The 21,295-nt window shown below is 51.7% G+C and overlaps 2 protein-coding genes across 3 annotated transcripts in view; one reads left to right on the top strand and one right to left on the bottom strand.

Annotated features, from left to right (window-relative positions):
- Positions 1–4,807, bottom strand: part of TDP1 (tyrosyl-DNA phosphodiesterase 1) — a 57,233-nt gene extending 52,426 nt beyond the window's left edge. For both annotated transcript variants that reach the window (XR_008795073.1, XM_056133888.1), the window contains exons 1-3: positions 4,222–4,807; positions 990–1,033; positions 59–114 (exon numbers count right to left, since the gene is read on the bottom strand). Coding sequence is in view for 1 of the 2 variants with exons in the window: in XM_056133888.1 (XP_055989863.1) it covers positions 59–114; positions 990–1,033; positions 4,222–4,807 (686 nt within the window). In the remaining variant the exon portion in view is untranslated. The remainder of the gene's footprint in view (positions 1–58; positions 115–989; positions 1,034–4,221) is intronic.
- A 6,563-nt stretch (positions 4,808–11,370) lies between these two features.
- Positions 11,371–21,295, top strand: part of EFCAB11 (EF-hand calcium binding domain 11) — a 199,537-nt gene continuing 189,612 nt past the window's right edge. The window contains exons 1-3 of the mRNA XM_056134212.1: positions 11,371–11,466; positions 12,476–12,571; positions 16,584–16,629. Coding sequence (XP_055990187.1) covers positions 11,392–11,466; positions 12,476–12,571; positions 16,584–16,629 — 217 coding nt within the window. The 5' untranslated portion in view covers positions 11,371–11,391. The remainder of the gene's footprint in view (positions 11,467–12,475; positions 12,572–16,583; positions 16,630–21,295) is intronic.

Genomic DNA, 21,295 nt, shown 5'->3' on the forward strand with positions numbered 1-21,295 from the left:
GCTCAGGGATCCTTTAGTGCCCGAACAGCGGCAGACACCCCCATCCCGTGGCACTCACCGGAACTCAGGGGGGTACTGCCGGACGAGCCAGTCCACGTCGAAGCAGTAGTTGAACTAGACGGGCGAGGAAAGAAACTGAGTCAGGCGCCTGGCCGTACGGGAGATAGACCCTCAGCCTGTCGCTACACCCCTGTATCAGTCAAACACCCGGCTGGGCCAGATCACAAACCAGATGGGCCTGCCACAACGTGCAGTCACAAACTGAAGCTCCGTGCCCAAGGGGACAGCTGGAGGGGGCTGGGAGCAGGGGAGAGAGCAGCTTGGGGACACCCTGGGCAGCCCGAAGTCACATTTCCAACAGCGCCCAACGGCGGGGCTGACCGTGCACAAGGCTTGGTTTTGGCAATGACTGGTTGTAGCCAGGCGGCTGGTATGGGGCTTACCTGTGGGGTACTGGCCCCCACCTGGGTAACCCCTGACACTTTTCCTGGACGCAGGGACAGACACTGGCTCAGAGGCACCTGCAAAGCCCCCAGCTGGGCACCAGTCAAAGGAACAGTCCCAGGGAAGCTGTTCTTTCTTTTTTTCTTTTTTTTCTTTTTGGGTCACACCCGGCGATGCACAGGGGTTGCTCCTGGCTCATGCACTCAGGAATTACTCCTGGCGGTGCTCGGGGGACCATATGGGATGCTGGGAATCGAACCCGGGTTGGCCGCATGCAAGGCAAACGCCCAACCCGCTGTGCTATCGCTCCAGCCACCAAGCTGTTCTTTCTGTGGGGATGCCGGGACCCCTTTGTTCATCCCAGGGGAGAGCCTGGAGCACTCGTGAGATTTGTGATGATGAGGCGTCCGGCTCGGTGAGGAGAGGTGACTTACTCGCGTGAGGACTCCAGCCTGGTGAGAGTGTCCCCCCCAAGCCTGTCCCGAATTTCCTTATGGGATGTACTTATCCCCTTTCTCCCCGGAGAAAACCAACTATGGACTCACCTGGGCTGAAGACACGAGGGTCCCAAATAGAGGAGACAAAATATCTGAGAAGGCAAAAACATTTTCGTCCATGAAGTTTTGTTTTTTGTTTGGGGGCCTTACCTGGCAGTGCTCAGGGACCTTAGGCGGTGCTGGGGGTGCAAGCCCCCATGTGCAAGCCAAGCGGCCTAACCCCTGCACCATCTCTCTGGCCCCAACCAGATCTTAACGTTCTGTACGGGTCCCTGGAATATTTCACTACACACATCACACTTTCTTTCACAGAAGGTGACGACGGAACATTACAACCTACTTCTTCGGCATTAGGTCAATCTTGGAACTGCGAATTGGGACAGGAACAAGGTGTGTCTTCTCTGATCTTGTGTGAGTGTGTCAGTGCTCGGGGACCAGGGGGCTACCCCAGGCAAGGCCCAGAGGAGCTGCTGCTCAGGCCTTGCCCTTTGGCGCCCCCAGGATTAGCCTGGGTGCTTCGAGGGTCTAAACGCGTGCCCGTGACCACTGAGCCATCTCCCCGGCACGATCTCTTCTGTGTTCTTTCCTTTAAGTGCTCAAAGTCCCTGTCCAGGACTCGCCATCAAATAGTGGCTGTTTCTGGGCACACTTGCTCTGGGTGACCCTGTGGGTCCCATTCCTGGACATCTCTCAGGGCCCCTTTGCCCACTCCATGTGCCTTCAGTGGGTGAGAGCTCGCCCTCAGTGTGGGTCCCTCAGGGGACACCCCTGTTGGCCTATGCGCAACACACACATCACCTTCAGGCGCCAAGGTGGGGTCTGTCCCTCAGATGTTAAGGAGGGGCCTGTCCCTCAGCCTTGGTCTCTCTCTAGTCTCAACTTCCCAGCATTGGGGTAGCACAATCAACATATCAAAGCACTTCCTGGTCGCCTGAAGCCAGGAGATTCTGGCTTAAGGGTGAAATACCACCTAGGGTTTTGTTTTTCCCTTTAGTCCCCCCCCCCCAAAAAATTAACACTAACAATAACAATTAACATCTGAATTAACATCTTAATTCTACTAGTTATTTTGTAGGGACACAGTAAGTAAACAGGGTGGCTCTTCTGGGGACATCTCCTACAGATCCCAGCCTACAGTGCTCAGGCCAGATTAATCTCTCCTAACCCTAGCAGGGTCCTAATCTAGTCGTTACTTTTTGGATCATGACAGAATTTGTCTGTGACCACGCTCGCTTGTAACTTATAGTTAAGTATTGTGGCTTGCCCTGGGTCCATCCAGTCCCTCGTTGGGACCCTGCTTTTGGGGTGGTAGGAGGGAAGGGCAACTGAGGCTCAGGTCAGAAAACAGCTGCCCAGGAGTGAATATTCGAAGTCAATTGGCTCCCAAGTTACAAAAGCATAGCATTAACTGTCTTCCTGTGTCTGTACCAAAAGGACATTGCTCTGAATTAAGTATGCAAAAGACTTAGGGAGAAGAGAAAAGCAATATTTACAAGTCAGCAGAGTCTGATTAGGTGATAAAGGTGGTTGACAGTTGCGGGAGCAGAGCACAAAGAGAGAGGTTACAAATAAACACCTCGGAATGGGAGCACTCTGATGGGAGTAACCCAATACACCTAAGCTCCCTGTGGCAAGGCAGAAAGGACAAACCAATCTTATTTTACATTGGGAGGTCCCAAAACAAAAACACGCAGACCCCTCAAGACTGAAAATGGCTGAAGGCCCTGTACTGTGGGTACCCATCTGAGCAGGGAGGGAGGTAGCTGAGAGGAATGGAGGCCTGTGCCTCGATGGCGCCTCCATCCTGTCCCGCCAGCTCCTCTTACTCCATCTCAGCTGTCAGATGTCCCCTCTCTGTGCCCCAGGTGAGCCCCCCTCACAGCCTCCCGCTCTGTGGCACTGGGCAGGTCCACTACCCTGGAGCCCAGGGCAGACAGCCCGAAGCCCCTCCGGGCGATGATTCAAGGAGACCCTGATGTGTCTGGACAGCAGGGAGGCGAGAGCCAGTCCTTCCTCCGTGTGGTCGCGCGTGTCCGATCCTGCACGGTCCCATTCCTGGCGCCCATCGCTAGAGTAAAGAAGCACACAGCCGACGCCCCGAAGGACCAGAGTTCAGCGGCCGGGTAGGGACGTCCCTAGAGCCACAAGCCCGCAGAAGAAAGGTGAACCAATGGGCTGGATGCGACGCAATGTTGGCCAGTGAATGACCGTCCACTGCCGTGGGGTACAGAAAACTAAAGCTCATGGTGACGTGGCTGCTCTGCTGTGGGCACAGACTGGGGGGCCACCCTGACTCCCCCCCACCTCCGGACTCCTTGCTTAGCAGAGAGACAAAGAGTGAGTGAGAGGGAGAGGTGAGAAAGATGGGCGTGAGAGAGAGACAGAGAGAGAAGAGAGCGAGCGAGATCACCTGGAACTTTGGGATCCAGTCACTCCTCTGCTAAGTCAGACTTTTTAAGGCTAGGGTGTGCGGTGTGGGGAGGTCCCCCCAGCCACCAATTCTCCGTGGACTTTCCACACCATCACACAGTTGTAAATCCGGGGTTCAAAGGCCCTTCTGGGGGGCTGGAGCAGTAGCACAGTGGGGAGGGCGTTTGCCTTGCACGCGGCCAACCCCCAGGTTTGGTTCCCAGCATCCCATACGGTCCCCTACCACCTGGCAGGAGTAAGTCCTGAGTGCATGAGCCAGGAGTAACCCCTGTGCATCGCTGGGTATGACCCAAAAAGAAAAAAAAAAAATCAAAGGCGTCTCCATGTGCCATTACCACCTGAGAGCTGTTCTTGGGAGCCTGGAAGAAAAATCAATCCCTAGGACGAGCCCTATGATCACGGGTGGCAGGGGGCCCCTGGCGAGCCCCACAGGCCAGGCGTCAACCCCAGCTGAAATGTCTCCCGGGCCATGGCGCTCCTCCTTCTGCAACCCCAGACAAGGATCCAAAGCAAGAACTTTTGAAGCAGTAATTCTTAAACCCGACTGGGCATCCAAACGCCAGCAAGACCTGTCACAATGGATGGAGACCCTGGTTCCGGAGCCTGGTCGGAGGGACACCCCCAGGGGTGGCCGAGGTCCTGCATGCACCAGCCCTTCTGCAGGGCACACTGGCGTGGGGCTCCGAGTCTGGGTTGAGTTTCACTGAAGTGTGTCCCATCACGTGAACCCCCAACCAAAGGTGAGGTGACCCAGCTGCCCAGCTACCCTTCGAGGGCCACTCCTTTGGACCCCGCCTGCAGGACCCCTCCTGGACCGCCCCTCCCCCCCCCCCTCCCTGCCTCCACTCACCTTTGATGTGCAGGGCCGCGGAGTTGTACTTGGCCTTAATGCCCGCGACTCTGGTGAGGTAGAAGCGGAAGGGGTTCCCCTTATCCAACAGGTCCCAAATGTCCTGGCCTTCCCCTGAGGTCTCATACTCGTCCTCTTTTTTCTCCTCCTTCCGGGGCTGGTGGCTTCCAGCTGGCTGGGGGGTCCTGGTCTTGGGAGGTGAGTCCTTGGCCCCTGTGTCTGCTGCCCGGGGTCCGGCTGGCTGCGGGTCTGCAGGCCGCTCGCCATCATCGTCGCTGCTGGACAGACACCAGCCCGTGTCCTCCCGAGCCCCACTGGGCTTCTGCTTCTTGGCGGGGGAGGCGTCCGTGGCGGCCTGGGGCCCGTCGAATTTCAGGGGTGACAGCTTCCGCCTGTGGGCAGCTCTCCGGGCCTCGGAGCACGTGTAGAGGGGCTCGCGCCCTGCCCTGTCCTCACTGGGTGGGGGGACAGATGGCGGGGTGGCTGGCGGGACAGACCGTGAGGGCTGGGGCAGGCTGGGCTTCTCTTCATCACTCTCATCGCTGCTGGAGATCGTCCACCTGCCGTAACTGCTTTCCTGAGACATGGCGCTGCGTCTGGAAAACAGGGGAACAGGGTGACTTCCCCCACTCTCAGGCTTACACGGTGCCCTCCAGGACCCAACCAGGGGCCCAGGTGAGCTGCAGCCCTTGCCCCCTGGGAGAGATGGCAGGGACACAAAGCCTGGAGGCCGGTCTCCAGGCCTGCAGACTCCTAGCCCACTCTTCTAATCTGGTCCTGGAAGGAGTGGGAACAAACCATTGGGAATAAAAAAAATTGCCTATTTTTTTTTTTTTTTTTTTGCAGGGGAGAGGGGTGGTGTCGAGGTTGGGCCCACACCCAGCATGCTCAGTCCCTGCTTCCAGCTCAGTTCTCTCTCCAGACAGTGCTTGGGGTAGTTTCGGTGCCAATGAAGGGGAAGGGGGCCAGGTAATAACCTAAATAATTGGTCCTTTTGAGTGTCTTAGAAAGGAAACTCGGTTGGAATAGACAAAGGGGTGGGAAACAGTGGGAGACGCAAGCAAGCTCTAACTCGGTACCTCTCTGTGCCACCCCCCCCGCCCCCCCAATCGGAGCCATCGGGCCAGGGACAGCCCCATGACGGGCCAGCGAGAGATCGCGGTGGGCTTGGAGAGACAGCGTGGAAGCCGCGTGGCACAGTGGGAAGACGTGGACACAGCACTAGGCGATCCAAAGGTGGAGGGCACCGGGCTGAGACTCTCCCGGTACTCACAGGACCGTGGAATCTCAACAACGTGTCAGGGAGGAGTTACAAGACCTAGAGCCGAAGGGCAGAGTCCAGCCGAGAGCCTGTGCTCAGGGAGGAAGACCCCGACTTGAGCCCGGAAACCACGTGTTGGTCTCCCGAGCACAGAACCAGGAGTGAGTCCTTGGGCACTGCCAAGTGTGCCCTGAACGCCCCCTGAGAGCCCGTGTTCAGGTTAAGATTGTTTTTAACCGTTTTGGTCTTTTGTGGGGGGTGTGCAGGGGAGAGTGTCTCCCAAGTGGGGGCCAGGAGGCGACAGGCCTGGCCAGGCAGGGGGTTCAATGCAAGAGCTGGAGGACGTGTTCTGAGACATCCAGCGACGGCTGGGGGTGGCGGATGTGGAGTTGGGGACTGGACCAAGGTCGGCCGCATCCAGGTTTCATACCCCGAGCCCGGTCTTATCTCTCAGGCCCCTCATGGGTCTCTCTCTCGAGGAGAATGAGCAGGACACATCCTTGAGTGGGTCAGTTCCACCAAGGCAGACAACAGCATCCTGTCCACTGGGTGCCCATTCCCAGGGCGGTGCCTGATGCAACCCTGAAGGATAAGCACAGAGTCTCCACACATGCTGCTGGTCTGAGGTAGAGAAAATCGACCCTCTCCATCACTTCTCACCACCTCCCTTCACCTTCTCTCTGTGTGTCTATAGTTTATGACACTTTTTTTTTTTGCTTTTTGGGTCATACCCAGCGTTGCACAGGGGTTACTCTGCACTGAGGAATTACTCCTGGGTGTGCTGGGTGGCCATATGGGATGCCGGGGATAGAATCCAGGTCGGCCGCATGCAAGGCAAACGCCCTACTCGCTGTGCTATCGCTCCAGCCCCCTATGACACGTTTCAAGTTCATACGCAGAGGGAGTCAGGACACAAACCTGACCCACCCACAAGGCTGCTGTTAGGGCCACGTGGACTGGACACTGATTTATGGCCACAGCTTTAGGGTCTATGGAGCTGGTTGGGGCCGTCAGCTTCTCAAAAGGGCTTCCGGGACTTCTGCTAAAAATGTTCTGGAGAATACTTCAAAGGGTTGGTAAAAAATCTTTCCTCCTAAATTGTTCATGATTTGCAAAACACACACACACACACACACACACACACACACACAGGCAATTAGACAGGAGGACTAGTGCAGCGGCTTAGGATGCCTGCCTTGCAAGCATACGGTCAAGAGTTCGAATCCCTGGTGCAACACATGCGCTGAGTGTGATGCTGGCAGCTGCAATCCTCTGGCACTGAACCTTGTTTCTGGTTGCCCTGCTGCCATGGGTGTGTGGGAACCACGCAGAGAGACACAGCCTCCAACGAGCACTGCAACCAGGAAGGTCAGTAAGCACCCTGCCCGGGAAAAGCAGGAAACTTCCCATGAGGAGGCGTGTGAGAACCACAACCCCACTCTGTCTCAATGCTGACTGCGCGGGGCAGCCGGCAAGGCATGTGCGTCAAGTATCACAGCTAAAAGAGCACAAATGGGTGAGCACCACTGCCAAGCCTATGAGCGCTATGACCTGAGGGGTCACCCCCAGGAGCGCCGCGGCTAAAATGTGGGAGCACCGTAATCAAGTGTCTGCACAACCCCGTCAATAACAAGAGACAGGGAGCATCACAGAGAGAGGGGGCTGTGTGATGGGCAACGCACAGGCTGGACAAAAGCAGGAGGCCCCAGCTCCATCCCCGCAGGGCACTACCTGGTCCCCTCAACCATGCAGGCCAAGCTGAGCACAGGTGAGGCCCCCAAACAAAACAAAAGAGAGAAGGCACTGTATTTTTTTTTGGGGGGGGGTCACACCCGGCGATGCTCAGGGGTTACTCCTGGCTTCGCACGCAGAAATTACTCCTGGTGGTGCTCAGGGGACCATATGGGATGCTGGGAATTGAACCCAGGTCGGCTGCGTGCAAGGCAAACGCCCTACCTGCTGTGCTATCGCTCCAGCCCCGGCACTGTATTTCTTAGTGAAATTAAAAAAAAGAAACCAGGATCTTAGCAGCACGGGGGAACCCCAGGAGGAGATACTGTGGGGAGTAGCCCCTGAAAGCCAGGAGTCCCTGAGAGTGATCCCCGAGTACACAGCTGAACAGGAATCACACAGAGGAAGCACCGCCAGTGGTGGCCCCCAAGCAAAAACAAATCAAAGAACAAGCCCCACAGTTTACGGGGTCACACAATGTATTGGGATTTGGAACTGCAGAGGACAGAGGCTGGGTTTCCTCAAGGAAGAGCTTGCCTGGGGCCCCAAGCGACAGGACAGATGGAGGCCGACCCAGGTTCCATCTCAGCATCCATCATCCACCTCCCATCTCCCCCAAGCACCCTCCCCACAACCCCAGTACAGGAGTAATTCCCCCAGCCAGGAGTAACTCCTGAGGGTAGAGCCAGGAATACCTCCCCCCTCACCCCAGCATTCCCCGGTGTGACCCAAAAAGACAAAAACCAACAACAAAAGAACTTGTCTTTATTTTTTTCTTTTTGGGTCACAACCTGCGATACAAAGGGGTTCCTCCTGGCTCTGCACTCAGGAATTACTCCTGGAAGTGCTCAGGGGACCATATGGGATGCTGGGAATCAAACCTGGGTTGGCCCTACCCACTGCGCTCTCTCTCCAGCCCCAAAAGAGCTTGCCTTTAAAAGATACCTTCCTAAGCAGCTCAGATTTTTAAATTTTCTTCAAAAACCAAAACAAAAAGTCATCCCCACCAAGCAAAAATAGCCCTTAGTGGTGTTTCACTAAAAAAAACAAAAACAAAAACAAAAAAACAAAACAAAAAAAACCCTTCCGGGGGCAGCAGGGCAGAAATGTGAGCTGTGACTCACATTTCAAGAAAAGAAATATTCCATAAGCAAGTTTGATGACTTAAAGAAAAAAAAAAAAAGCAGTAATTTGAGAACAAAAGCCCCCCCCCCCCCCCCCCCCACACACACACACATACTCACACACTCTCCAGGGGAAGCAGATCTGAAAGCTGAGCTCCTGCACCAGAAGATTCTGGAAGAGTCTCAGGAAAGGGGTGCTGGGTGATAATCCATCAGGGCACAGCAGGGCCACTGGCCACTTAGCCCTATGCCAAAGCAAAGGGGCTCAGAGTTCTCAGCTGAGAAAAAGCAGCTACAGGCTGAGACTTCCAGGCTGCGACCACCCACCTAAGGTGAATGAATAGAAATTAAACGAAATTCAAAAGCTGAAGAACCCCAACTGCAAATTTCTCAAGTTTCCCGTTTGATCCTTCTCTACATTTCTAGAACCACGCGAGGTGACTGGGGGTAGATGAGAAATACTGTCAGCTCCGGAGCTGCCCATGCTCAATCATTCGAGGAGAGAGAGAACAGGAGGCGAGACACTTGCCTAGTGCGAAGCCAACCCCGGGCGGCTCCAGGCCCCAGGCCTGGTTCCGTGATACCGTGTACAGTCCCAACCCTCTCCCTGGCACAGCCAGAGGTCATTCCTGACCACAGAGGCAGGCCTAACCTCTGACCCCCACCAGGGTGGCCCCCCAAGTAGAAGTGAGAGTTGTTTACTTACTGAAGACAAATCAGAAGGAAGCAAGGCAAGGACCCCTTGGAACAGACCACCGCCCAAACAAGGCTGGGGGCTGAAGTTCAGCAGGTTCCCAGCCGCTTTACTTTTTTTTTTTTTTTGCTTTTTGGGTCACACCCGGCGATGCACAGGGGTTACTCCTGGCTCTACACTCAGGAGTTACTCCTGGCGGTGCTCAGGGGACCATATGGGATGCTGGGAATAGAACCTGGATCAGCTTCATGCAAGGCAAGCGCCCTACCCGCTGTGCTATCTCTCCATCCCACCAGCCACTTTAATTTTATGCAAATCAGGACCCCTAATCCTCAGACTTAACTGCTGGGAAAGCCAAGACCACCCAGGATTCCACACCGCACCCACCACCACCCCTCTTGACAACCAGGTCTGATGACCAGTATCAGGGCTGGATTTCTCACCCCACCAGGCCACCAGGGTTCCCCTTTCTCAGCACCTGTCGGTAAGCCCGGTGGGACAAGTTTAGAACCCCAGGGTTTTCCTTGGATTGTTTAAAGCTGGAGTCCGTGCAACTCCACGTTCTGCTAACACGAGACTTACGCAGTGCACAAGGGTTGCTTCTGAGCCCTGCAATTCCACTGGGTCAAAGTGGAGGTTCTGGCATCTGAAGGCAAATCAACAGACCCTCAGGAACGGGCCAAGCTGCTGCCAAACTCAGCGCCCCCCCCCAAGTGTGGTTCCCAGAGAAAGGGGGTGTAAGGTGCTACTGAGACACCTGACACCCACCGCAGCTGATGACTCCATTAGATTTACAAAAGCAAAACAAAGCATCCTTTTAAAAAGGCAGTTCTTAGATAAGCGTGCAAATTCATTTAGAATGTTAAGCAGGGAGCTGAGGTTTGCAAAAGAGGCAATGACTGCAGGGGGTGAAAACGGGAGGGCAGGATGCAGGGACACGGGGGGGGGGGGGGGGCGGAGCGGGAGGGGGGGTTGGGAATGCACCTGCAGCTGCTGACTTGTCGGTGCCCTGACTCCGGGCGAGGGATCACCACGCCCGGTGCAAACTCACTCCCAAGTTCGCAAGTGCAATGCTCAGTACGACGCCCACCCAGCAGGCTGCACGCAGGGGCGGCCGAGCCCACCCTCCGTGCACGCGTGGTGGGGGGCCCTCACGCCCACAAGCCCTTCGCGGGCATTTCTGCAAGATGCTCCGCGACTCCCGGGCTCCGTCCCCGGCTCCCCGGGTCTCGGTACTCACGACTTGACGGGGGCCCGGGAAAGCGCCGGCTACCCGCGGCCGCCGCGGTTCCCGGGATTGCCCAGCACCTGCGCGTCCGGGACGTCCAGCGCCCTACACCACCCCCGGGGAGCCCGCCACTACCTCGGAGCCCGCCCATACCGCGCCTGCGCGCAGCTCGACTCCGCCCACCCCGCGGCCCGCGCCGTCGGTGCTGTCCTTCCTTTTCCGGGGCGCCCGCCGCTGGGTCCTAAAGCCGCCCCGCGCGGACTCCGCAGCAAGACGAGGGAGAAGAGAGCTGTCTATCTGGCCGCTTCCAGCTCAGCTCCTTCTAAGGGGGAGAGAAAAAGTGCTACCTCGCTGCTGTTTCTTTGTTAAATTAACATAAAAACCTCTACACCGGAATGCCTCCAAACCGCGGCTGCCCTGGTGGGACTATGGGGTTTCTTTTAAAGGTAGAGAGAAGAATCAATTATCATAACGGGAGTTGGGGGAAAACAGATCAAAAGGTAAACTTAGATCATCACCACTTAGATCACCATCATCCTCAGCCTAGAACCTCGAAGGTCTGTTTCTGCGTTGAAACAAGGAGATGGATGTTTCCATTTACATTTTACTGATTGATCAGAAGAGGGTTCTTGAAACAAACTGGTTTATTGTCAGACTAAATCGGAAAGTAGTTATTCTGGAAAGCTGGGTCCCAACAGACTTAATCTGCACATGAATCCAGGACTTGGATCGCACCAAAACTTGCAAAGGAAGGGAGAGAAACAAAATAAAAACAAAAGAAGACAAAAACATGCAGGACCCATTAAAAAAGGGTACCTAGACAAGCAGGAAATTCCCCACCGCGCGCAAGGAGTTAAGAAAATAAAATGGGGCGTGGCCAAGCGTGGGGGTGGGTGGGTGGGTCCTGGGAGTCGCTTCGCCATTGGCTGTTCCAAGGAAACGTTATTAAACAAAACCGCTAGCCAATAGAATGATAGGACCGTCGACCGCGCCTCGCAGGCTGACCAATAGGAGGCGACGTTGGGCTTGCACGTCCAATCACAGCCCTCGGAGTCTGAGCGTGCGGGGAGCCGGGCGGCTTCCCACCCCGCTGTCTTGCGCGCGGGCGGAGAGCTCAGTGGGCTTAAGGGCGATGTTTCCCTCTGAGTCCGGGGCCCGACCGCGGACCCGGGAAGCCAGCCCCACAGAACACAAGAAGTGGGTGCAAGTATGTGTCACCTTGAACTCTGGCTTGGTCTGCGGCCTCGCGTCCCCTCCCCGCCTCTGAGTTCAGGTCCCGGGTTACCCAGACAGGGACCCGACTGTCCCGCTGGTGTGTCTTGTAACATGACTTAAGCCCAGGGCTGCAAAGCTTCTGACTCCCCGTGCAGTGTTCTGGTTACTTCCACGCTCCCCCTCTTTTTCCCACCCTTGCACGGTTTATGAATAACTTCCACTCTGCTTTTTCCCGCTTTTCAAAATCAGGCTGGGTCGTGGCGATTGTGTGTGTGTGTGTGTGTGTGTGTGTGTTGAAATTGGGAACATTGGTGGGAAATATACTAGTGAAGGGATGGGTGAGGGAATATTGTATGCCTGAAATCCAATCATGAGCAACTTTGTAACTGTGTGTGTGTGTGGGGGGGGTAGATAATTGAACCTAAGAGCAAAACAAAATACCAGCCCCTTGAACTCACTTAGAATTGAATGTATGACGGTAGTTTTAAGGAGTTACTAGCCAAGCAGTTAAGTCGTTTTTCACTCTTTGGGGTTAACTTTTGAGATGCTTATCAATAATATTTCTTGAGAATTAAAATAATGGTGGAAGGGATCCAGGTACAACACCAGATGGACACGGTGTAACAGTAGACCATATACAAAATTATCGGTTCTGTAGTTTTAAAAAAATGGTTACTGAAACACATTTTCTGTCTTGTTTACCTCTACAGAAGTCAAGTCCAAAGTTGCTGAATTCTCAATACATTATCAGTTCCCTTTTGTCTTTAGTGATTTCGTTTTCCATGGCTGGCATGACAATTTGTGGTATATAACTCTCATCCTATCTGGCATTAAATAAGTTCTACCATTAAATAAATAAAATTAGGATAATAAAACTCCATTTCTGACCCCGACTGCTGGGTTGAGTTTTAGATTTAGGATGGCTACATTTAATGTGGACTAGTAATAAAAATACTAACACCAACAATATCTTATTAACAAGGTTATTTCATGTCCTCTAGGTATTTAAAGCATGTGATGAAGATAACAAAGGCTATCTAAGCAGAGAGGACTTTAAGGTTGCTGTTGTAATGCTGTTTGGGTATAAACCCTCCCAGGTATGACTTTGTGTTACATGGGGATGGGGCCAATGGTCAGAGAGTGAATGGATCCTCTAAAGCACTTATTAAAGTCAATTGCTGGAGTGATAGCACAGCGGGTAGGGCATTTTCCTTACACGCAGCCAACATGGTCGACCTGGGTTCGATTCCCAGCGCCCCATATGGTCCCCAGCGCACTGCCAGGAGTAATTCCTGAGTGCAAGAGCCAGGAGTAACCTCTGAGCATCGCTGAGTGTGACCCAAAAAGCAAAAAAAAAAAAAAAAAAAAGTAAATTGCTGCTTTAGCATCAATTTCAGAGATGTGTCCTGTGAGAAATTGGAGTTGTTCTCCTAAAGAATCCTGTGAGAAATTGGGGTTGTTCTCCTAAAGAATCTCAGGGAAGAATTCAAAATCTGTCTTACTAGAACCCTTGAAACTTATCATTGGGTTGTTAAGAATTATAAGAAATATAAGATGTTAAAGAGCTTTCAAGAGGAAAATCAGTAAGGGAGCTGTTGGTAATAGAAATTCACTAAACAGAGGAAGTAACATTTAAGTATCTTTCTTTTCTCTTTAACATCATATTTTCTTGCAAGTGGGAGGCCAGGATTTGATCCCAGGAACCTCATGGTTCCCCCTAAGCAATGCCAGGAGTGATTCCTAAACTGGAGCTCCTGAGCACATGCCCCCCACCAAGGGCAAACAACCCTGAAACAACAACAACAAAAAATCCTGAAATATTTTATTCATTGCTTCCTCCTCCCTCTCTTTGTGGAACCCCCTCCCCCACCACTTCCCGTTACCTCCAACTCTCTTTGAGCAGCTGAACAGAGTTAATCAAAGCCAAGGGCTTGTCCAGGTTTAAAAAATTCCAGGCAGCTGTCTAGCAGAGCCAGCTCTGCCTGCAAAGGCCTCTTGTGCCCTCATTAGGCCAGCAGCTTGGCAATCACTTTGGCCCAGCTGTGGCTCTATTTGTGTCAGATTGCAAGCCCCGTGAAGCCAAGTGTTCCATGCCCCCCCCCCCCCACCCCCGTGGTCATTACGCTTAAATGCATCACGGCTTTAGCATTTGGTGATGCACAGAGCGCCGGTTGGTTTCAAAGTGCTTCCAACTTGTCCAGGAAGATTTAGTTACCGAGACACTGATTATGGAGTTCAGCTGAAATTCCAAAACAGGCCACGATGAAAGAGACTCAAGACTTAGAAGCACTTTATTTTAACGTGGATTCAGCTGGAAAGGGATCTGTGTTTTCCCCCTCTTGGATCCGCTTGATTGTTTTGATTTCCTCTGTCTTCCGGAACTGAAGGACAGGAGTTGTTGATGGAGCAGTGCGCATGACTAAGTGCGCCCTGGGAAGTTTCTAGATTGCTGGTTGAAATTTAGGGATGTAGCAGTTTTTTGGTTTTGTTTGGGGTATTTTGCTTTAGGGACTCCATCCAGCAGTACTCAGGGCCTACTCCTGGCTCTGTGCTCTGAAGTGTTCCCGACAGTGCTGAGGGGATGATGCAGGGCTGGGAACTGAGCCTGGGTCAGCCTTGTGCATGGCAGAGTACCTAGGTTTGTACTCCATCTCCCACCTACATCCTTTTTCGAAGCAGTTCTGTTGCCTGGAGTGTTAGAACATGCTGTGATAAAAACTAAACTAGAGGCTGAACAAGAGGCGCTCCTGATTTAGTGGGCACTGGAGTAGGAGTCTGGGTGGCTTGTCCCTTAGTGGTGCTGCTAGATAGGATGTCCTGGGGGCCCTCGTGGTGGCAGAGTCAGGCCATGGTGACAGTGGGCTGTAGTGATGGGAACAAAAGGGACTGACAGCTAGACTGAGATTGTCCTAGTGATGCCACCAAATAAGAAAATTTGGTGGTGGGGACAGTGATAGTACAGTGGGGAGAGCACATGCCTTGCACGAGGCTGACCTGGGTTGGATTTCCGGCATCCCAGATGGTCCTCTGAGCATCATCAGGAGTAATTCCTGAACGCAGAGCCAGGAAGAAGCCCTGAGTTTCGCCAGGTGTGACCCCAAACATAAAAAATAATAATAAAAATAATTGGGGCTGGAGAAATAGCACAGCGGGTAGGGCGTTTGCCTTGCATGCAGCCAACCCGGGTTTGATTCCCAGCATCCTATATGGTCCCTTGAGCACCGCCAGGAGTAACTCCTGAGTGCAGAGCTAGGAGTAACCCCTGTGCATCGCCAGGTGTGACCCAAAAAGCAAAATAATAATAATAAAAGAGAAAAAAAGGAAAAGCAAGAAAAATAAATTCAGGGGGAGTGATAGTACAGCAGGCAGGGCACTTGCCTTGCACAACACGGCTGATCTGGGTTCAATCCCCATATGGTCCCCCAGGCATCACTGGAGTGATCCCTGAGTGCAGAGCCCGGAATAAGCCCTGAGCACCACTTCCAGTTGTTTTGGTGTGCCTCCAAACAACTGTCACTGTCCTCCAGTTGTTCATTGATTTGCTCGAGCGTGCCCAGTAACGTCTCCATTGTGAGACTTGTTGTTACTGTGTTTGGCATATCGAACCCCAAAACAACACTTAAAGAAAATTCACAAGGTGCAGATTCAGGGCAGAAGGCGACTTCAGATCCCACGCCACGGAGGACGGTGTGAGCATGCACAGTGCCTTCCCTTATGGTTGCACTCGGTCCCTCCTGTGGAGAGGGGCGTGGCAGAGACCCAGCGCTGTTCTTTAAATAGTTTCTCTTTGCCCGAGAAAAGCAGCCATTTACTTTCTTGGTAAACTTTGCCCCAAATTTTTGGGGTCTGGCCAAAGGCACAACAGCAATTTGGGGGTATCTGGAAGTCTGAAGGCGCCATCAGCCTGCTGATGCACTCACCTCACAGGTACAGACTGACCTGCTGGCTGTCCTCCCCACCCCAACAAGACCCCAAGTCATCGCCCATAAATGGCCTTTCTGGCTCCTGGTCAACTGCTTAATGGCCATGATCCTAGAGACTCAGGAGCAAATCTCGGAACCCAGCAGGTTTTGGCAGAAATCCCTCCAGATTTAAGTGTTAAAATTTCGGAAATTCAAAATCATGCGACCACTTCTGCAACCACGTGACATCATATGTTATTCATAACCAGCAATAGAAAACAAATTGTCTACTGTTGCCTTTTCAGCAGATCTGAGTGTTGGGGTAAAATCTCAAATAATAATGGTGGGTCTGGTGTCAAAATATTGAATGTGATCAAAGTAGAGAGAGAGTAATGTGGAAATCATCTGCCTCACAGGTGGGGGAAGGGTGTAGGATGGGGATATACTGGGTTTGTTGGGGGTGGAGAATGGGCACTGGTGAAGGTACGGGTGTTTCATATGACCGAGACTTAGACCCAAAAGCTTTGTAACTGCTCTCACGGTGATTCAATAAATAAAATTATAAAAAATAAAAAAAAGTAAAGTGGAGTTCATAAACAATTCAATCAGCTAATCAGTGGCTGAATAAATAGCAGTACTCCTACATTAAAAAAAAAACAGCCGGATGAGGCAGGGCTGCAGCGAATCCCAGATTCCCCGCCGCCCCCCCCCCCCCCCCATGCTTATGAAGCCTTGATGACCAGGTGGGCAAATCTTTAACTTGTCATAGGTGCTCCAGGAAGGTCTGTGTGGCAGGTTTGCAAATGTATGTAGAAACACAGTGGAAAAGCATGAGCCACTCTGGGCCAAAAGATTAGCTAGTGGAGGACAGTGCTTAACAGTGTAAAACTCTTGCTTCTCCACAATTTTAGATATTTTTCATGTTTTCAACTTTATGTGACTTTTACCACAAACAAATAACGGTGCTACGAATGTTACAGGCAAGTTGATTTTCTACACGCTCCTTGTTTTGGTCAATGGAATGCAGTTACGGGGCAGGTAGAGATCAGTAGCAGGTTGACCTCCTAACTTACAGGCCCACATGGGAGAAAACCATGATGATTATAGGCGGACATCTCAGGAAACTCATCCCTTCCGCATACACTGAGAAGCAAGGATGGACACCGGGGAAAACATTGGATGAAATGATTTTTTTTTTTTTTTTTAGGTAGAAACCAATTCTGTGATGTCTTCATTGACCCCAGGCACTTCCGGTAATATGCAATTTATTATCAAGTTTCTGTACTTTTGTTTAGGAAAATCTGGACATGGAAATTAATGTCAATGATAGAACCCATAAAGCATTATTTTTTTTGTTTGTTTGGTTTTGGCTTTTGGGGTCACATCCAGTGATGCTCAGGCTCTGCTCTCAGGAATCACTCCTGGTGGTGCTAGGGTGACCATATGGGATCCTGGGGATCAAAACCTGGTTGGCTACATACAAGGCAAATGCCCTCCTGCTGTGTGCTCCAGCCCCAAAGCATAATGTTTAAACAAATCTTTGAAAAAATTTAAAATTATAGTTTAGGGAACTGTTTAGGTCAAGCCCAATAGCACAGTGGGCGGGGCGTTTGCCTTGCATGTGGCTGACCCAGATTTGATTCCTCTGTCTTTCTCCGAGAGCCTGGCAAGCTACCAAGAGTATCCCGCCCACACGGCAGAGCTTGGCAGGCTCCCCGTGGCGTATTTGATATGCCCAAAACTGTAACAACAAGTCTCACAATGGAGAAGTTACTGGTGCCCGCTTGAGCAAATCAATGAACAACGGGAGGACAGTGCTACAGTGCACTTTAGGGGACAGGGTTATAATCGTGTTCAAGGTTATGGAATTGATATACAAAGTTGTGGGCAGGAGAGGGGCCTTTCACACAGCTGACCCAGGATCACGGGCTCCACATTTGGTCCCCCGAGTTCTACCTTGGTCGTGGCTGGGTGTGGCCCAGAAACAACATCACTATCGTGGAAGTGCTCAGGACCTTCCACCCCTACTCCTGGTCCAGCACTCCTTCCCTCCTTTCCAGCCCTCCATTACCTGTTCTGGTTTTGGGGTGCACTGTTACTTCCCTTGGCAAACCCCTGTGCTCCAGACCCTCCTCCTGGTTCCTGTGTTACTTCTACTCAGCCTATGCGTTGCCCTGGCCGCCTTCCCCTGAAGCTGGGTCTGTGATCCAGCATTCAGGGGTTATTATTAATTGATATGGTTTGGACCTTTGATTTGTTTCTCAAGTGACATCATCCTGTATCTGTCTTTCTGCCGCTGGCTTATTTCATTAGCCCGAAACTCTCCAGTGCCACTTAAGTTGTCATGAACTATATGACTTGGTTTTTCTCATGGCTATATACTATTCCATTGCGCATATATACTAATTTTTTTAAATTTTTATTTTATTTTTTTTTATTAGTGAAACACCATGAGGTACAGTTATAGACTTCCAAATTTTTGTGCTTGGGTTTCAGTTATACAATGATCAAGTACTCATCCCTCCACCAGTGCCCATCCTCCACCACCACGGGTCCCAGCATCCCTCCCACCATCCCACCCCACCTCTGTGGCAAGGCATTCCCTTTTGTTCTCTCTCTCTCCTTTTGGGTCCTGTAGTTTGCAAGAGAGGTATTGAGTGGCAATCATGTTTGGTCTATAGTCTACTTTCAGCATCCTGTGAGAATCCTCCCAACACCCTTTATTTGGTGCTCCCTTCTCTATCTGAGCTTCCTTTTCCCCTAGCACGTGTGGCTGGCCTCCAAGTCATGGAGCAAAATTCCTGGTACTAATCTTGGCCACTCCTGGGTATTAGTCTCCCATTTTGTTACTTTATGTTCCCCAGATGAATGCAATCTTTCTGTGTCTATCCCATTCTTTCTGACTCATTTCGCTTAACATGATACTTTCCATGTAGTACCACTTGTATGTAAATTTCATGACTTCATCTTTTCTAACAGCTACATAGTACTCCATTGTGTAAATGTACCAAAGTTTCTTTAACCAGTCATCTGTTCTTGGGCATTCAGGTTTCTTCCAGATTCTGGCTATTGTAAAGAGTGCTGCCATGAACAAACAAGTGCAGATGTCACTTCGACTATACTTTTTTTTGCCTCTCTGGGATATATTCCCAGGAGTGGTATTGCTGGGTCAAATGGGAGATCAAATTCTAATTTTTGGAGAATCGTTCATACTGTTTTCCAAAAGGGTTGGACCAGTCGGCCTTCCCACCAGCTATACTACTTAAATTTTTATTTTTTTTTTTTGCCTTTTGAGTCACACATGGTGATGCACATGGGTTACTCCTGGCTCTGCATCAGGAATTACTCCTGATGGTGCTTGGGGGATCATATGGGAAACCAGGAATCAAACCTGGCTCAGCCGCGAGTAAGGCAAATGGCCTGCCCGCTGTACTATCGCTCCAGTCCCATATTCTACTTCTTTATCCATTCATCTATTGTCAGACATTTGGGTTACTTCCATGTACTGACTGTTGTAGTAATGGCTAAGCACAGCTTGCTCTTTCTTTCTTTCTTTCTTTCTTTCTTTCTTTCTTTCTTTCTTTCTTCCCTTTCCTTTCCTTTCCTTTCCTTTCCTTTCCTTTCCTTTCCTTCTATCCTTCTATCCTTTTTTTACTTTCTCTCTCTCTTTCTTTCTCTTTCTTTCTTTCTTTCTTTCTTTCTTTCTTGTTTTCAAGCCACACCCAGCAATGCTCTGGGGTTACTCTTGGTACTCCTGGCTCTGTAATCAAGAATTACTCCTAGTGATGCTTGGGGAACCATATGGGATGCCAGAGATCAAACCCAGATTGACTATGTGTGAGGAAAATGCGCTACCCATTGTATTATCTTTATGGCCCTTAAGCACATATTTCTCTGTTTTCTATTTAAGTGTTTTGGCTAATTAAAAAAATAATGATGGTATTTGTAAATATGATTATTATAGGAAAGATTTGCTCGAGCGGGCCCAGTAACGTCTCCATTGGAGACTTTGTTGTTACTGTGTTTGGCATATCGACTCTCGGTAGCTTGCCGGGCTCTCTGAGAGGGGCGGAGGAATCGAACTCCGGTCGGCCATGTTGGCAACTATGTAAGGCGAATGCCCTACCGCTGTGCTATTGCTCCAGCTGGAGCGATAGCACAGCGGGTAGGATGTTTGCCTTGCATGCAGCCAACATGGCCAACCGGAGTTAGATTCCTCCGCCCCTCTTGGAGAGCCTGGCAAGCTACCGAGATTATCTCGCCTGCACGGCAGAGCCTGGCAAGCTCCCCATGACGTATTCGATATGCCAGACCCAGTAACAACAAAGTCTCCAGTGGAGACGTTACTGGGCCCGCTCGAGCAAATCGATGATCAATGGGAGGGCCTTTACTTTTACTTTACTAGGAAAGATAACTGTTGAACAACATTAAGGGTAAATTATCATTTATGGTTTCCAATCCTTATTGTGATTCTGAGTTTTGTCTTGAGCAACTGAATGGAGGAAGATGGTGCTGAGGTGGGATCCTGGGGAGTGGTGGGAGATTTTGGGGTATGAGGAGACTAAACTCGGCCCTGATATGTGAGGTTCTGGAAGTTTCAGTGGGCAGTGTGAAGTTGGGATTCTGGGCTGACTAGGAAGTTCTGGACTGAAAGGGATCCCTGTGGGCATCATACCAATAGAGGGTTCTCAGTGCCATCAGCAAGAGTCATAGATGGGACCCTGTCCTGGGAGTGTCCTGTGAACCCACCGGGACTGTGGGAAGTCAGGAGTGGACGAGGCAAGGCTGAGGGGCAGGAGCAGCCATTGACGTTTGAGCCAAAGCCAAGCGCAGTGGCCGTGCCTAAGGTGTTGGCCACACTCCGTGTCCTGGAAAAGCCCAGGAGACTGAGACTGGAGCGTCCATCGGCATTGGCAGCCCACAGTGTATGCTGACGTGAGCAAGAGCAGTTCCGGGGTGGGGTGGGCAGAGGCCCGAGTAGAAGAGGAAGGTACAAAAGTGTGGCTGGGTGAACCGACGAGCTGCTCAGGAGCTCCGTGGGGCTGAGTCACGGAGCTTGTCTCCCGGTGTCAGTGGCAGAGGAAGAGCACATGTCCCAGTGCTTCATGGCATGGGCTGTGGAGAGGGATAACGAAGAGAAGGGAGACGGTGGGGCAAAGGCCCAGAGAAGCTGCTTGGCTTTGTGAAAAGTTCCCTTTGGATTCACGATCACGACCATCCTGTTGTTCGTCGATAGCCTCGAGCAGGCCCCAGTAACGTCTCCTTCGTCCTAGCCCAGAGAATTTTTTAAAAAAGTGCCATAGTCAAAGCTCTTTCAGGGTTAGGAGAATGAGACCCATCATTGCTACTGGTATTTGGCATATTGGGTACGCCACAGAAAGTTTGCCAGACTCTGCCATATGGGCAGGTTACATTTGGTAGCCTGCCGGTTTGTCCAAAGTAAGAATGAGATAATAAGATGTCGCCCGGCCGCAAATGCGGCCTCGCGCTTCCAAGGAGCTGGGTTTTATAGTCTCTGGGTCTTGGCCGTTGATGGGATTACACGGCGCCAGGGGGCCAGTTGGTGGGTGTGACCCCTGCCTACTGGAATATGGAGGAGCTAGGTGGAGGATGCTCATCCCCAATCCAAGCAGGCTTGGAGATCTCAGTCCCGGGACCCGCATGCCTTTGTTCCTCTGCCGGTACCTTCATGCTTGTGGAGAGTGGTCTCAGCATGGTGGTGACTGGTTCTGGAGGTCTTCAGCTGCCGGAGCCCTGGTCACGGTGGGGAGGAAAACTCAACCCGCTCCCCTCCAAGGGGCCCCAGTGAGGACAGCCAGGCGCGGGGGCAGCAGACTCTGCGCATGAGAACAGTGCAGAGTACCCTTTGGATTAAAGGCAGGAATCACTTCTTGTTTACAAAGAGGTGCCCTCCTATAG

This window comes from Sorex fumeus, unplaced genomic scaffold (assembly GCF_029834395.1).
Source record: "Sorex fumeus unplaced genomic scaffold, SorFum_2.1 ptg000098l, whole genome shotgun sequence".
NCBI classification, from domain to species: domain Eukaryota; kingdom Metazoa; phylum Chordata; class Mammalia; order Eulipotyphla; family Soricidae; genus Sorex; species Sorex fumeus.